Genomic DNA, 16,402 nt, shown 5'->3' with positions numbered 1-16,402 from the left:
GCTTCAGACCAACACGGCTGCCCGCCTGGAGCTCTCTCCTCTGTGGACTTAGCATTAGCAATATAACAGAAATGCAGGAATCTCCTTGCTCTCTTGTGGATCCCTTCTCAGAAGCAGGGTGGCCCTGACACTCGGTTCAGAGGCAGCTTACGAGACGCCTTTCTCTGGGAATCAGAATCTCTCGGCGCTCTGTCGGCTTTGCTGTTCAATACGCAAACAAGAGGAAGCCATGTAAAAGTAAAGAAGAAAAAGCACAAATGCTCATAGCCACACCAGCTGTAAATATAGCAGTGTATTGAAAAATACTGAATAAAGAACAATATGTAAAAGTCTTACAATGCTTGCAAATGGGTAACAATTCAGATCCCGTACAGTTTTTGCATACAAAATTTCCTTGCAGGCTAGGAAAAAATACAAACGGTCAGAAGCACAAAGTCCAAAGACACACTTGTCTGTTTCAGGGAACTCCCCTTCCTTTTCTGCGCTAAAGTTGTAGTCTCGTGAAATTAACTCCGTGATCTCCGGACACAATATTTTGTATGCCAACATGCATGGGATTTGAATAGCTACCAATTTGCAAACACTGGAATGCTTTTACACATTTGGCTTTCCTATTCTGCAAGGACCACATCTGTGACAGTGAGTTTGATTTATAGTCAAGAACTTATTAGTGCAAGTAATACAAATATGATTAAGCAATGGTGCTTCCTTCCTATTAAATCCCACGCTCACAGAGCCTTTTCCAAGAAATTTCATGCTCCAGAAGCTTTTCATTCTTCAGTATTTTTGGCTAATTTTGAATAGTGTTTGAGTTCAGTGGCACCTGAACTGGGGAAGGGACGGTGGCTCAGTGGTAGAGCATCTGCTTGGGAAGCGGAAGGTCCCAGGTTCAATCCCTGGCATCTCCAAAAAAGGGTCCAGGCAAAGAGGTGAAAAACCTCAGCTTGAGACCCTAGAGAGCCGCTGCCGGTCTGAGAAGACAATACTGACTTTGATGGACCAAGGGTCTGATTCAGTATAAGGCAGCTTCATATGTTCACCTTTGAGACCAACAGTTTTATCCAAGGTATAAGCTTTTGTGTGAACGCACACTTCCTCAGATACACCGAAATGTCCATACCTATAGGTAAAGAAGGTGAGCAGCAGATTAGCATACAATATGATGAAGATGTTTAAGAGATGCGAGGACCCAACAGGAATAACATGGTTAGTTTATATGGTCCTCATTGGCTTGGATCGAATACTGGGCCAGGGGAAACAGGGAAGTAAATAAATATATGGAAATTGGAGACCGATGTGTAAATGTACCCTTCTTAATTGTGGAGTGCTGAGAGTCATTAACTGAGACCCTGTTGTTCTGTTATGATCTGCAATCCTGCAACTGCACTGAGAGTTCCTTCCAGCTGAGTGGAGAGCCCTGAGGAGCTGGTTTTCAGCCTCCCCCAAAGATCTCCTCTTTGCTGGACATCTAACCAGGATCTGACCAAGTGAGCCCCACAGATCCAAGGGGGGCCCGCTCCATGGTTTTTGGAAGAGGCGCTCTTGCCTAATAGTTCAGGTCTATGCAGGGGATAGAAGCAATGGTGAAGGGGGTCACCAGTCCCTGTGGTCCTTTGGGGGCTTCAGTTTACCTTATGAATTCGCCCCTGGGACAGACTGAACCAATGTAATGAGAGGTTAAGCTTGTAACATCCTTAAAGAGCTAAACAGAGACAGTGAACTTTCCCAAAAGAATGAGGGAGACGTATCTAAAATAGTTTGGTATGTTTTATAGCAAAATGGAAATAAACCTGATCTACCAACCACAAGAAGCACTTTTGCTCTAATCCACTGGGGCAATTTTCATTTGCTTTCCTTGTGACATTTAACTGTCTTTGTCTCTCTTTACCCCTCCCCAGAAAGAAACCTTTTTCCATAGCCAACTCACTAAAGGGACATTGACACAGACGGAGGTGGCCCAAGAGAAGGGGAAGGAGATGGAAGAACAGGACCCACAAGGATGTGGAACCGGGAAGACGGCAAGCAAAGGCTTCCGTCCCACCCTAGCTGGGAGCAACATTGAATTCTGGGAAAGCCCTGTGCCAGAGCTTCTGCCTAAGGACACCTTGACCTCAGACACACATTTCCAACGCTTCAGGCAGTTCCGCTACCATGAGGCTGATGGGCCCCGAGAGGTTTGCAGCCAGCTCCATCGCCTTTGCAACCACTGGCTGAAGCCAGAGAGGCTCACCAAGAAGCAGGTCTTGGACGTGGTGGTTCTGGAGCGGTTCTTGGCCCTCCTGCCCCAGGAAATGCATTGCTGGGTCAGAGGATGTGGGCCGGAGACCAGTTCCCAGGCGGTGGCCTTGGCCGAAGGTTTCCTCCTGAGTCAGACAGAGGAGAAGAGGCAGCCAGAGCAGCAGGTGAGGGGGTTTCCTCCAGCTACGTCCAATTCAATATCTGGCCTTATCTAAGGTTTCCCTGAGGGATATTTGTCCAAGTGTTAATCCTCCAAATGGGAGATTTCTCAGCCTCCTTCAGCAGCCTCTTTTAGTAGATAATTTCTGCTCCCTCCTGATAACTGACCAGGTCTGCTGATGGAAGGGTGCAGAGTCTGGGCGCGGGGCAGGATCCAGTGCATGGTCTCTTCCATCCCATCTCTTATCCCTTTCAGATGTGGGGACCACCGGTGAAGGCAGAAGCTGCATTCTCTGGGGCAGACGGAGCTTCCTTGGAGCAAGGGCAGAGGGCGCAGGCCCAGGAGGGTGCCCAAGATGCCCTCTCCTCTGGTAAGGACTCTTTGTGCCTGGAGGCGATTGGGGCACCCCGTGAATGTGATGGGGAGAGCATTAAGGTCAGAGCGCTGGAAACCAGTTCCGAGAGGCCAATAATCAAGGGGGAGATGTGGCTTCTGTGCCTGTGCTTATAGGGGTATCTGAGGGGCCACTGGGAAACAGGATTGTGCAATTGGGATGACAGGGTGTGGCCGGAACCCCAGGAAATTTGGGGAGGCCTTGGTGTGAAGCTTGGCACGGAGAGTACCCTAGATCAGGGGTGTCAAACTCCTTCGTTAGGAGGGCTGGAGCTGACACAAATGGGACTTTGTGGGGCCAGGTGGTGTATCTCATAAAATATATTTCCAGGTAGTGGAGATCAATGTTCCCTCTATGCTGTGGGGTCTTGTGAGCAAAAATTCTACTTTGTGAGCTATTGGCATTAAACTTATGAGTTACTGCATAAATTAGCTTGCTCGGGGGCCATTTTTCCTGAGGCAAGACAAAAATGTGTGAGCTGGAGGCGAAAAAACTGAGACAGCTCACACTAACTCAACTTAGCGGGAACATTGGTGGAGCTATAAACTTTTATAACGGACACAGACAAACACAGTTAAAAGATACTTTTAAACTTAAAATACGAACATGCTTAAAAGTTTTCCAATTTTTTTTTTAACTTGTAAGTGAGGGGGAACAGTGGAATTTGGCAGTGCAATTTTTAAAATAAAACATCAAGAAAAAGCACAAAGGGTCTGACTCTGTGGAAACAGTGAAATGGCATTGTAAGCTTTCCCCCACCCCGAAGTCTACTCAGGTTGGCAATGGCTGTCCAGTATAATATCCTCCTTTGGCTGTGGGTCCCCACTTTAGAGTACTCACTAGATGAGGACCATTCAACAGATAAGCTGCCTGAAAGCATCAATCTTTTGTTTGCAAGGACACAACTCCAGGAAGCGGGAGTTTGAGCTGCTTATAGGAACTCTGAAATTGTAACCGTCTCCACTCCATTTGAAACCATTGTAGAGCAAAGACAAAGCTGCAAGGAAAACATGGAACTGGCCTTAAAATCCACCCCACGTTTTCCTTGCAGCAGCCAGCAAAGAAAAGCAGGAAGAGTCTGGAACTGAGGCTCAGCCTGGGACCTTCAAGGGGGGCTTCAAAGAGCTTTTGAAGCTCCCAACTGAAAGAGACTCTGCCTCAGAGCTTCCAAGAGCCTGAGAACTGAAAGGAAGGTAGCCTCCAAAGTTCAAAGGGTAAGGACAAGAGGGGGCAAAAAAGAGCTCCGAGGGCCTGATCAAAGCCCTGGGCGGGCCGCTTCTGGCACGCGGGCCGAGTGTTTGACACCCGTGCCCTGGATTCTCCAGAAATGCTCCAGTGACATCTGGGATTTGGGCTGAACGTGATGGTAACATTTCATGCAATGTCATTTCCACCTTTGTCTATATCCACCCCCAGCCCGACTCCAGAGCTGAGCTGGCAGAAGAATGGGATTCCTGGGGTTGTACTCTGATCCAGCAGGGATGCTGTAACTTTAGGAACTCCAGAGTTCCCAGGGCACATTTGAAGTCTGAAATAGCTTGGCAGAGATTTTCACCCCGAGGTTCATGGGTACTTCTCTTCTGCCTCTCCCAGGATTTAGTAAAAAGTGCGAAAGAATGTGTTGAGTGTACACAGGGCTTGTCTCAGACTCCTGGGGAGGGGGTGCGTGAAGCAGGGAGTGACAAAGCAAGTGGAATAAGAAGTCAAACCCCCTCCCTTCTTCCTTTCTGTTATGAACAGGCAGTGGAGAGACGCTGTTGAGCTGCTGTCTTGCTGGAGGTGTGGAAACGGCTGCTTTACCTCCAGTCCAGGTAGGGGAGATGAGCGGGAGACAGCCAGGGTCCCCCTTCTTTCTCGGGGAGGGGGGGCTTCTGCTCCCACAGTTTCTACAATGGTCTGGATCAGAGAGGATCCAAATGCAGCTCCCTTTCCCCATGCCAAGCCATATATCCAGTTCCTCCCCAGACTCCTCCCTTCCAGTATGCAATGTCTGTCTGGCATGGAACAGGCTTCCTTGGGAGGTGGTGGGCTCTCCTTTCTTGGAAGTTTATTTATTTTATTTAGTTATTTTGCGGATTTCTAGTCTGCCCTTTCCCAAGTGGGATTCAGGGCGGATTACAACATAATAAAATAATTAAATCACACAAGAAGACAGTTAAAATTAAACAGTTAAAACCATTAAAAAGAAAGAAAATAAGGCAGATGGCTAGATGGCCATCTAACAGCAATGAAGGTCCTGTGAATTTAGGGGGAGGGGTTTGTGCAGGGGGTTGGACTAGAGGACCCTGGAGGTCCCTTCCAACTCTAGGATTTTGTGACCGCTGATGAGGGAATCTGCTTTTTCTTTCAGTGCCCCGTTTCCTTTGAGGAGGTTTCTGTCTGCTTCACCCCAGCAGAGTGGGCCCTGCTGAATCCGGTCCAGAGGACTCTCTACAGGGAAGTCATGCGGGAGAACTACGGGAGCGTCATCTCTCTGGGTAAGGAGCTTTCACAAGGGCCAAAGGTGTGAGTTGGTACCCCTGGGATGATGCAGGAATCAAACTGTTGAACAGCAATACATCATGTTGAGGCCTTTCCAGCTTTGGTGAGGGGCGACTGAGACCAGTGCTGTGGCCGTCACCGAAGCCTGAGAAGGTGTCCCAGATAACAATGTTTGGTAAAACCTTTTTGGAGAAACCATATAATCTTTTTGTACATTACAACAGCACAAGAAAGGTCCATTCTCACATTACAATATTACGAGAGAAGCAAACCTGTTGCTAAGAGAGGCCCCAGGGAGGCACGGCCCCTCTACCCAACTCCCCCTCAACATGTATGGCCCTTCCTTTTTCCATCGCTCTTACGGCCCCTGATGTCTGCGCCGCTGTTCTTCCGGCCATCTCTTGATCTCCGCACTGCTTGTCAGGCTGCCTCCGTCCGATCTCCCCGCCGCTGTGCTTGCGGCCCCAGCCCAAACTCACCGCCGCTTTTCTGGTGGCCCCCACTCTCATTACCGCTCTTGTGGCCCTCACCTGAATTCCCCACTGCTGCTCCGCCGCCCCGCCACCAGTTTTTTTTTCTTCTGGGGCCCCTCTACCAGAAATTTTCTGGCTACAGGCCTGGAGAGAGGTCCAGTGAGCCTCTCAGATTTAGATGAGATATAGGCTCATTTTGTCAATGAACTTCTTCCTCAAGAGTAGTCCTTATTTCTTTCAGGGTTGTCAGCCTCTTGTAACAGTTGAAGGGAAATGCTCTTTTGCAACGTCTTTTTCTTCAAATTCTCTCATCCTGGGATAAACCATGGCGATAACGACAGGACACACCACAAAGCTGAATGGAAATAGATAATTTTTAAATTTTAAGATATTGTTAATTGTTGTTAAAAACTTACCACTCAGTCCCACTTAAATGTATATATATATTTATTAGGAGCTTAAACCAGTTCTGACCCACTTCTTTAACCATTGCAAAAGCCTTCTGGAGCTTGCGGGCAAATTGCTCTCTACAATATTTTTGTTAGGAGCAAGCCATTCCTTTTTATGGCAGAAAGCAAGCTCCAAAAGGATTGAATGGTAAGTTTCTGGGTGCTCATTGGACCTTTCTTGTAATATTGTAATGTGAGAATGGACCTTTCTTGTGCTGTTGTAATGTACAAAAAAAATTATGGTTTTTCTAAAAGAAAAGGAAAAGTCCCCTGTGCAAGCACCACTCGTTTCCAACTCTAGGGTGACGTCGCTTTCACAATGTTTTCTCGGCAGACTTTTTACGGGGTAGTTTGCCATTGCCTTCCCCAGTCTTTTACACTTTCCCCCCAGCAAGCTGGGTACTCATTTGACCGACCTCGGAAGGATGGAAGTCTGAGTCAACCTTGGGCCGATTACCTGAATCCAGCTTCCGCAGGAATCAAACTCAGGTCGTGAGTAGAGACTTCAGACTGCAGTACTGCTGCTTTACCATTCTGCATCACGGGGCCACTTTCTAAAAAGGTTTTACTAAACTTTGTTAGCCAGTACACCACAGTGTTTGTTTCGCTTGTTGCGTGTAATGTGAAGTGTGATCCCATTTTGTTGGTGTTACTGAGAAGGTGTCCCGGCCAGAGGCAAAGGTGGAAATGAAAGAGACCCTGAGAAACAATCTGAAAGGGGCCAGATCCTCATTTCTCTGCTGCTTACATTTACAACACCCCCTCCCCCCTGGATGGGATTGCAAACATCCCCTTTGACTGTGACCTGGAAAAGATCCTGGCAAGAACCGAAGCCTGGGTCCCCCTGGTAGTATACTTCTACCTCTGTAGTGTCAGGTGGTCCGAATGACCCAATCGAGGGTCCTCCCTGATGGAATCTTCCAGAAGCTGTCAGCACCCACCCAGTCCCCCCTAACTCCTGGTTACACAAATGGATATGGGTTATCAAGATTCACCAAAGCCAGCCTTGAGAAAGATAAGCTGGGGGGGGGGGGGGGTTTAAATCAGCAACACCTGCAAGACAGACGGACCATTTAATACTCACGTTAACCCTTGAGGGGAACTAGGCTGCTTTGCCTCGCAGATCTGTCCCTCTTACACTGTCTGGGATTACGGGCTAAGATCCTGACCATGATTCCAGAAGAATTTTTACTCTTGAATTTATTTCATTCCCGAGAGAAGAATGATTACTTTTTCTTTCTCTCTCTCTGCAGATGAAGCCAGAAGTATAAGAGAGACTTTGGTGGAGAAAGACAATCACCTTGCATCCAAAGAAAAGCTGGGGAGTTTCTCAAGAGGATCTCAAGAGCATATTTCCTCCCCAAATGAGCTGTCTGACAGTAAGTATAATTCAGTTAGGCCAAGAAAGAGGCAAGGCATAGCCATGGGGGAGTTTGGATTGACTTCGGAGCAACATTTAGTTATTTATTTTATTTTTATTTCTTGCACTTGTATCCCGCCCTCCCCAAACGGCCTCAGGGCGGCTAACATGTGGAAGGAGATTCAGTGAGACAGGGAATCTTCACAAGCATCAGAGAATCCACAAAGGAGACAGACCTTTGGACTGTTTAGAGAGTGAAAAGAGATACAGTCAGAGTGGCACTCTTCAAAAGCATCAGAGAACCCACACCGGGGAGAGACCTTTTGAATGCTCAGAGTGTGGAAAGAGGTTCAGTGAGAGACGGAAACTTCAAAGGCATCAGAGAACCCACACAGGGGAGAGACCTTTTGAATGCTCAGAGTGTGAAAAGAGGTTCACTGAGAGACAGAATCTTCAAAGTCATCAGAGAACCCACACAGGGGAGAAACCTTTTGAATGCTCAGAGTGTGGAAAGAGGTTCAGTGAGAGACAGAATCTTCAAAGGCATCAGAGAACCCACACAGGGGAGAAGCCTTTTGAATGCTCAGAGTGTGGAAAGAGATTCAGATGGAGTGGCCATCTTCAAAGTCATCAGAGAACCCACACACGGGAGAGACCTTTTGAATGCTCAGAGTGTGGAAAGAGGTTCAGTGAGAGACAGAATCTTCAAAGTCATCAGAGAACCCACACAGGGGAGAGACCTTTTGAATGCTCAGAGTGTGGAAAGAGATTCAGTCGGAGTGGCCATCTTCGAAGTCATCAGAGAACCCACACAAGGGAGAGACCTTTTGAATGCTCAGAGTGTGGAAAGAGGTTCAGTGAGAGACAGAATCTTCAAAGTCATCAGAGAACCCACACAGGGGAGAAACCTTTTGAATGCTCAGAGTGTGGAAAGAGATTCAGTCACAGTTGCAGTCTTCAAAGTCATCAGAGAACCCACACACGGGAGAGACATTTTGAATGCTCAGAGTGTGGAAAGAGATTCAGTCAGAGTGGCCATCTTCAAAGTCATCAGAGAACCCACACAGGGGAGAAACCTTTTGAATGCTCAGAGTGTGGAAAGAAATTCAGTGAGAGGCAGAATCTTCAAAGTCATCAGAGAACCCACACAGGGGAGAGACCTTTTGAATGCTCAGAGTGTGGAAAGAGATTCAGTCGGAGTGGCCATCTTCGAAGTCATCAGAGAACCCACACAAGGGAGAGACCTTTTGAATGCTCAGAGTGTGGAAAGAGGTTCAGTGAGAGACAGAATCTTCAAAGGCATCAGAGAACCCACACAGGGGAGAAGCCTTTTGAATGCTCAGAGTGTGGAAAGAGATTCAGATGGAGTGGCCATCTTCAAAGTCATCAGAGAACCCACACACGGGAGAGACCTTTTGAATGCTCAGAGTGTGGAAAGAGGTTCAGTGAGAGACAGAATCTTCAAAGGCATCAGAGAACCCACACAGGGGAGAGACCTTTTGAATGCTCAGAGTGTGGAAAGAGGTTCACTGAGAGACAGAATCTTCAAAGTCATCAGAGAACCCACACAGGGGAGAAACCTTTTGAATGCTCAGAGTGTGGAAAGAGATTCAGTCACAGTTGCAGTCTTCAAAGTCATCAGAGAACCCACACACGGGAGAGACATTTTGAATGCTCAGAGTGTGGAAAGAGATTCAGTCAGAGTGGCCATCTTCAAAGTCATCAGAGAACCCACACAGGGGAGAAACCTTTTGAATGCTCAGAGTGTGGAAAGAAATTCAGTGAGAGGCAGAATCTTCAAAGTCATCAGAGAACCCACACAGGGGAGAGACCTTTTGAATGCTCAGAGTGTGGAAAGAGATTCAGTCGGAGTGGCCATCTTCGAAGTCATCAGAGAACCCACACACGGGAGAGACCTTTTGAATGCTCAGAGTGTGGAAAGAGCTTCAGTCACAGTTGCAGTCTTCAAAGTCATCAGAGAACCCACACAGGGGAGAGACCTTTTGAATGCTCAGAGTGTGGAAAGAGATTCAGTCGGAGTGGCCATCTTCGAAGTCATCAGAGAACCCACACGGGATAGACCTTTTGAATGCTCAGAGTGTGGAAAGAGATTCAGTCAGAGTGGCACTCTTCTGAGGCACCAAAAAAACCACAGAGCAACCATGTAACTGCTTAGACTAACCTCTTAGGCCTCTAAAAGAGCTTTTCTCTTGTTTTATAACTAAAAAACAACCAGAAACCGTATAAAGGACTGGCACTATATTAACTATTGTAGAAAGCTTGAATCTACACAGAAATGTTACTGTAACCAGGAAGAAATATAAAAAATGCTCTCAATATGGAAGAAGCTTTAGCCGTGTTCGAAGCCTTCAGATACATCTCCATCCATTTGGTGTCAAAAGGACACCAGACTCTTTTCTTCCAGCCAGTTGGCAACCCTAGATTGTTTATTAATCTGAGAAAACGAAGCTGAACTAAGGAATGTTTATAGGTTAAGAGATTATTATGTGTATCAGGTACATCAGACTTATACTCCTTATACATAGCTATTTGGTCCTTTGAAATTAATTTTAATAAGCTGATGAATATTGCTATGAGATTATTGTAAATTACTGTATTATTTTAAACTGTATTTTTCCCATCTAATTGTGGGGGCTGTGGTGAACAGAAGTATCATTTGTTATTGAAGTTTGTTCCCTCTCAGATGTTTGACCTGCAACACAAATTGTAAGTTGCTTCGGCTCCAGCTACCAAAGGAGTGCTGTTTTTACCCTCTGTGAAGTATTCCAGCTGGGGCTTTGGTGTGTTCTCCCTAAGCATCCTACACCCGCAAATGATATTTAATCATTCAGCCTTGATTGGCTGGCAGGCTCTTTAATACTGCTGGAGGCCTTCCTTTAGGGGGATTATCCTCTTACCCTCCTGGTTACCTGGGTCTGAGAGTTTGAAACTTTCTGTCTCTGCTAGGGTGGCCAGATCGTTCCGGTTGCCCGGGAAAATCCCGATTCTGGCCCCCAATTCCCGCCTCCAGGGCTAACTATACCGGGAGCATTAGAGATCCCGGTTTAGCCAGCCAGAGAGCCGGCGGGCCGCGCGCGTGGGCGGGGAAGGCGGCGAGTGAGGGAGGGAGAGAGCATCCCTGCGCGTGCGCACGGCGATTGGCAGCGGTGTGGCGGGCTCTGCGCATGTGCGGGGCCAGGAGAGTGGGCAGCGTAGGGCCGCCACACCGCCGCCAATCGCCGTGCGCACGCGCAGGGATGCTCCCTCCCTCACTCGCCGCCTTCCCCGCCCGCCCGCACGGCCTGCCGGCTCCTCTCGCTGGCGTAGGGCCCCGGCGGCGGTGGCGGAGGGGGAGGCGGCAGAGAGGCCGGCGCAGGAGGCCCGCGGGGGGAGGCGGCGGCGGGACAATGGCGGCGCCTGCGGTGGTGGCAGCGGCGTGGAGGGAGGCCCCGGGTCGGTGGGCTCGGCCGCCTCCTCCTCAGCCGCCGCCAGCCCCCTGTCGCACCACAAGGACCGGGGCCCCGCCGCCAAGTTCTGTGAGAGCCCCGCCCCCGAGAGTCGGGCCGAGACCGTCCGTCGCCCACATCGACGCCGCCCGCGCCTGGCTCACCAAGCACTGCAAGAAGGTGAGCGGGAGGCCGGGCGGGAAGGCTGCCGGGGGGGGGCGGGAGGGGAGGGGGAGCCACTGGCCTCACTCCTCGTGGCCACGCAAAGAGGAAGCCCCCCCTCCGCAAACGCAGCGCTTTGCAAAGCGCTGTGTTTGGGGGGGGGGGGGGGCTTCCCCTGTCCCAGTCTGCGTGGCTTCAGCTTCTGCTGATAGCAAAGGCTGGGATCCGAGGCAGTCAAGCCTCGGATCCCAGCCTTTGCTATCAGCAGAAGCTGAAGCCACACAAAGAGGAAGCAATATATTTAAGCAGGGACTGTGGATTTATGCATGGAGAGTTAGTGGGCAGTAGTAATACTTTGCTTTTATGCCACGTTTCAAATATGTATCATTCAGATATATATAATTTTGTACAACATCCCTGTATGTCAGGCCAGTGGTGTTGTTTCCCCATATTGCCAATAGGGCTCTGAGAGCAAATGGCTTGCCTGAAGTTTTTAGAGAGTTCATAAAAGGCAGGATTTGAACCAGGGGCCTTCCTGGACAGAAAGTTTATGAAGTCTTCCTGTTTACAGGAAATGTAGCATTTTTTCAAAGTATTGCAGCAGATGAAATACTTTGATTCATGTATCCTAAGCAGGTAACTAAAACACTTGGGAGCTAGTTTTCCTGCATTGTGCAGGGGGTTGGACTAGATGACTGTGGAGGTCCCTTCCAACCCTTATGATTCTAGTTGTTCAAAAGGCTTGTACGCAGACACAAACTAAAGAGGAGTAGCTTCCTGGTTGATGTGATCACACATGTTCTATATGGGAATGGAATTTTTGTGCAGAAACTTTCTGAAAGATTGGAGAAAGAAAGTGCACATGATTAATGCTTGAAATGTTCCGAGCATCTTACCTCACAGTATACTGGAGGCTCTTGCATTGATAGTCTAGTGTGAATTCTATATTCTGGCAGCTGAGAGAACCTAGTGAGTTTAGCTGAAGTGGGATTTGAACCAGATTCCTTTCCAGGGTCCAGTCCAGTCCAAGTATGTACATTGCTGATCTGGGACAACCCTTCTCCATCACACCGAGAGGGAATGAGATGCTAATTGGACTAAAGAGAATGAGGGGCAAAAGTGATATTGAAAGTTTTGCATCCCTACAACTACCTCCTGGTATCTTTAAAAGGCATGCAGAGAATGCACATACAAAGTGAATATGAATATATATGAAGCTGCCTTATACTGAATCAGACCCTTGGTCCATCAAAGTCAGTCTAATTATGCGCATTTGGCAGCAACTTTATACTGTGTGCTCCTTCACCCATCCCTAGGAACAGTGGGAGTTCTGCTTGTTCTTGTGGCACTGATGTGAACAGGCTTTGTGGCATGTGCTATTCCTTACTCAGATAGGAAATCGGTTGCTATTGTGGATGGCTGGGTATCATCATGGTTTAATGTGCAACCCCAGGTAGCTTCCAGAACATTATGTTGGATTGTTACCAACTTTCTTTTCCTCATTCAAACATCAGGCCTGACTAGTTGTCCTGTTGATCAGATATCACAACTTCTCTAGCACTGTGGTGGGGGTGGACAGTGCTGTCAAACTGTGGCCAACTTAACGGCTACTCTTTAGGATTTTTAAGGCAAGACCTTGGACTTCCTTGGTGGTCTCCCATCCAAGTACTAACCAGAGTCAACCCCGCTTGCTAGCATGTGCCATGCAGGTCTAATGCTCTGTATCTATGGAAACAGTCAAAACGTAAGAGAAGCCATGTTGGATCAGGCCAACGACTCATCCAGTCTCACTCCATGTCACACAGTGGCCCAAAAACTAGGGGCTATCAGGAGGTCCATCAGTGGGGCCAGGACACTAGAAGCCCTCCCACTGTTGCCCCCCACCAAGCACCAAAAATACAGAGCATCACTTGCCCCAGACAGAGAGTTCCATCTATACCTTGTGGCTAATAGCCACTGAGGGACCTCTGCGCCATATGTTTATCCAATCCCCTCTTGAAGCTGTCTGTGCTTGTTGCTGCTACCACCTCCTGTGGCAGCGAATTCCATGTGTTAATCACCTTTTGAGTGAAGAAGAACTTCTGTTTATCCGTTGCTCAGCAATTTAATTGAGTGTCCATTGAGAAAGGAAGAAAAGTACTTCTTTCTCTACCTTCTCTATCCCATGTGTAATCATAAACATCTATCCTGTTGTTTCTCCAAGCTAAAGAGCCCCAATCCGCAAACTCGGTATTCTGCGTGGATATTAATGAAGTCTTTTGATGCGCTGTACATATGCACATAGGGCAGAGTGCACACCCAAAGTGTGCAGGGACAGGCATTCAGTATACATTGGCCATACTGACTATTTTTGCTTTTTTCTCTGCCACATGATAGGATACTGCAAATGTGTTTTTGGCAGCTTAAAAATGTGGTTTCTGTCACTTGTCACCTGTGAAATTGGATGGAGGCATCTAAAAAGAAGGTCCCCAGACTTCATGGCTATGAGAGTGTTTGCACAGATTGCCTTTCATGTTTCCCTAAAATCTTACTGTGTCTGTTAAACTTATGCCAACTGGACTTTGATTATCATAGTGTATATGTAGTTGTTAAGCAGAATGCATTTTTTTTCTTTCTTGGTGGCTGGCAACAAAGACATTGTGTTGAAAAAATAGTGCTGAAATCTTAGTTAGTTTATACCCAGTTTTTGCAAGTTGGACCTTTTTCCTAGTCATTACTTTTGTTTGGGATCTTCTGTTCTAGAAAAAGATGGGATATGTGGTATTTAACCAGTGTTTTAGTCTCATTGATGGTTCAATAGACCAGGATGGGGGGGAAATCCTGTTTTTCCTTTGGGTGTTTTACCTCCCCACTTTCCCTCTTGCCTACAGCAATCTCCATTTTACGTTCCCAGCAAGTTTTTAGTTATGAAATGAAGATGCAGTGTATATATTATCAGCTTCTGATTGTTTTATTGTATGCCTCTTGTTTTTGAGACAAGGAATCCCTCCAATATACTAGGAAGTTCTTAATGTTCTTATCTAACTATCTCTCCCTTTGCCATGAAGATAGACATACTAGATTGGAAGAGATGCTGCAGGACAATTGGTGTTTGCTAATAATTTTTATCTCCTTTTTGCTGTTGATGAAGTAGTTTAATGTAGAAGACTCTTCTGTTGGTGGAAGGAGTTTTTTCTCTAGTGGAAATTTCCTCCCTTGATAGAAAGGTATCTTTGGATCCAGTTCATGGTGAGCAAGAAGAAACCTAATACATTAGTTTCTAAAATAACAGTAGCATTTGCAGGAGACTGGAGAATTTGGGCCCCACATTATAAATGGGCAAGTATCTAGCCTTCATTGGTATTTTAGAGGTCAAAAAACAAGATGTGTACAGTGTCTCTGCTCTAGTGCCCTCCTACAGTGTACCACTTTCCCACCATCTAAAGCAGAGATGCTTCTAATATAGGTTTAAAGATTAAGGGACATCTTATGGAATAGTCAGTAGATGGGGGAATTTTTACATCAATACCACCTTTGCAAATGGTCCCTTAGCTGCATTCCTACATAACAGCAAAGCATGGTTGACTCTGTCCTTGAGGAACAGCTCTCTTTTTATTCCAAATGACAGTCAGGATTTCTGTAATTCTGCTTCACTACACTGTACTAATAGTGTAGGCATAACTCTCTTGGAGAACTTCCCCTGGAATCTCACTGGAATCTGACTGGCTTCTCAGCGTGGAACACGTTCTCTCTAGTCTTCTCACTTTGAAAAAAGTAAAAAAAGAGTTTTATTTAACTTTATTTCCCCCTTTCCCTCTCTATAAATAATCTTGGTGTTTCCGGCGGTGATATTTGGGGGAATTTTGGTGACGTCACAGGAAGTGCTGTGAAGTCACTTCCTGTTTCCGGCAGTGGCATTTGGCGGAAATGATGTCATTTGGGGGAAAATGATGTCACAGGAAGTGATGTCACTTCCTGCTTCCGGCAGGTGGCACGGGGAATGATGTCACAGGAAGTGACGTCACTTCCTGTTTCAGGCGGCGGCATGACGTCACCGGAAGTGATGTCACTTCCTGTTTCCGGCGGTGCGCGCGCACACACACATTTCTTCCCCCCTCAAGGTGTCCCTGGCTGGCCTGCAGATGTTATGGCCACCCTACTGATATCTGACAATGATGCTCATGTATCTTATAGAGTCTCTTTGTTTGCCTTTCAGCTGATAACAGCAAGATTGATATCAAATGTAACTGATTGACAGTTTGGTGTAGTGGTTAAGTGCTCAGACTCTTATCTGGGAGAATGGGCTTTGATTCCCCACTCCTCCACGTGCAGCTGCTGGAATGGCCTTGGGTCAGCCATAGCTCTCTTAGGAGCTCTCCTTGAAAGGGCGGCTGCTGTCAGAGCTCTCTCAGCCCCACCTACTTCACAGTGTGTCTGTTGTCGGGAGGGGAAGGAAAAGGAGATTATAAACTGCTCTTGAGATTCAGAGTGAAGGGTGGGGTATAAATCCAATATCATCCATCAACAACAACTTCTTCAGGGCGGCCCTTCTGGGGAACTTTTAAGATGTTTTCTGTGAACTTTGGCGTTTGTGTTCTGTTTTGTAATGGCCAATGGCTAGACACAATAAATTTTTGACTGACTGAAACTTTGCTGGCATTGGTATTCTTTTTTCTCTATCATCAGACAGTGATTTGTTACTCTTTCAACTTGTTCTGAATAAACTTTGTCAGGTTTTTTCAAAGCTGAAGTGTGGAACAGTTTTGTTAATCAGTGTGTCTTCCATCCCAGAGCCGAACCGGAAACTGGGGAGGTGACCTTTGAAGGGGGAGGGTTTTAATTCTTGTTAATCCGACAAACCACTCCTTGCCAACTCGAGGCCAGGCGCCCCTGCAACTTTTGACGTGCAGAGCCAGGGTTGGGGGGGAAGAGAAGCTCCAAGTCCACAAAGGATTATACTATTAACTATTTACACATAGCTATCTGGTCATCCGAATTGGAACATGGTGTATCAAAGGCTGAAATGGAGCCAAAGGACCATGGCTCAGTGGTGCGGGGCTGTTTCACGCACACTGAAAAATGCACTTTCTATGCACTTTGCAACTGGAGTTTACTGTGCGAAAGACCAAAATCCACTTGCAAATGGTGACTAAAGTGGATAGAAACAGTGTTTTTTAAAATGTCTGAAACCGCCTACAGCAGGGTTTCCCAAACTTTTCTTTCCCGCGGCCCGGTTATTTTTACACTTCTTCGTGGCCCA

General features: G+C 47.1%; 1 protein-coding gene across 1 annotated transcript in view; it reads left to right on the top strand.

The window, feature by feature from the left end:
- Window positions 1-2,753: 2,753 nt before the first annotated feature.
- The window catches only part of LOC132590496 (zinc finger protein 658B-like), a 33,186-nt gene continuing 19,537 nt past the window's right edge, over window positions 2,754-16,402 (top strand). Inside the window, exons 1-4 of the mRNA XM_060263404.1 lie at window positions 2,754-2,768; window positions 5,164-5,295; window positions 7,872-9,623; window positions 11,067-11,181. Coding sequence (XP_060119387.1) covers window positions 2,754-2,768; window positions 5,164-5,295; window positions 7,872-9,623; window positions 11,067-11,181 — 2,014 coding nt within the window. The remainder of the gene's footprint in view (window positions 2,769-5,163; window positions 5,296-7,871; window positions 9,624-11,066; window positions 11,182-16,402) is intronic.

Source organism: Heteronotia binoei, chromosome 2 (assembly GCF_032191835.1).
Source record: "Heteronotia binoei isolate CCM8104 ecotype False Entrance Well chromosome 2, APGP_CSIRO_Hbin_v1, whole genome shotgun sequence".
In the NCBI taxonomy this organism is placed as follows: Eukaryota; Metazoa; Chordata; class Lepidosauria; order Squamata; family Gekkonidae; genus Heteronotia; species Heteronotia binoei.
Note: the sequence above shows the minus strand (reverse complement) of the source record. Positions and strands in the feature narration are given on the sequence as shown.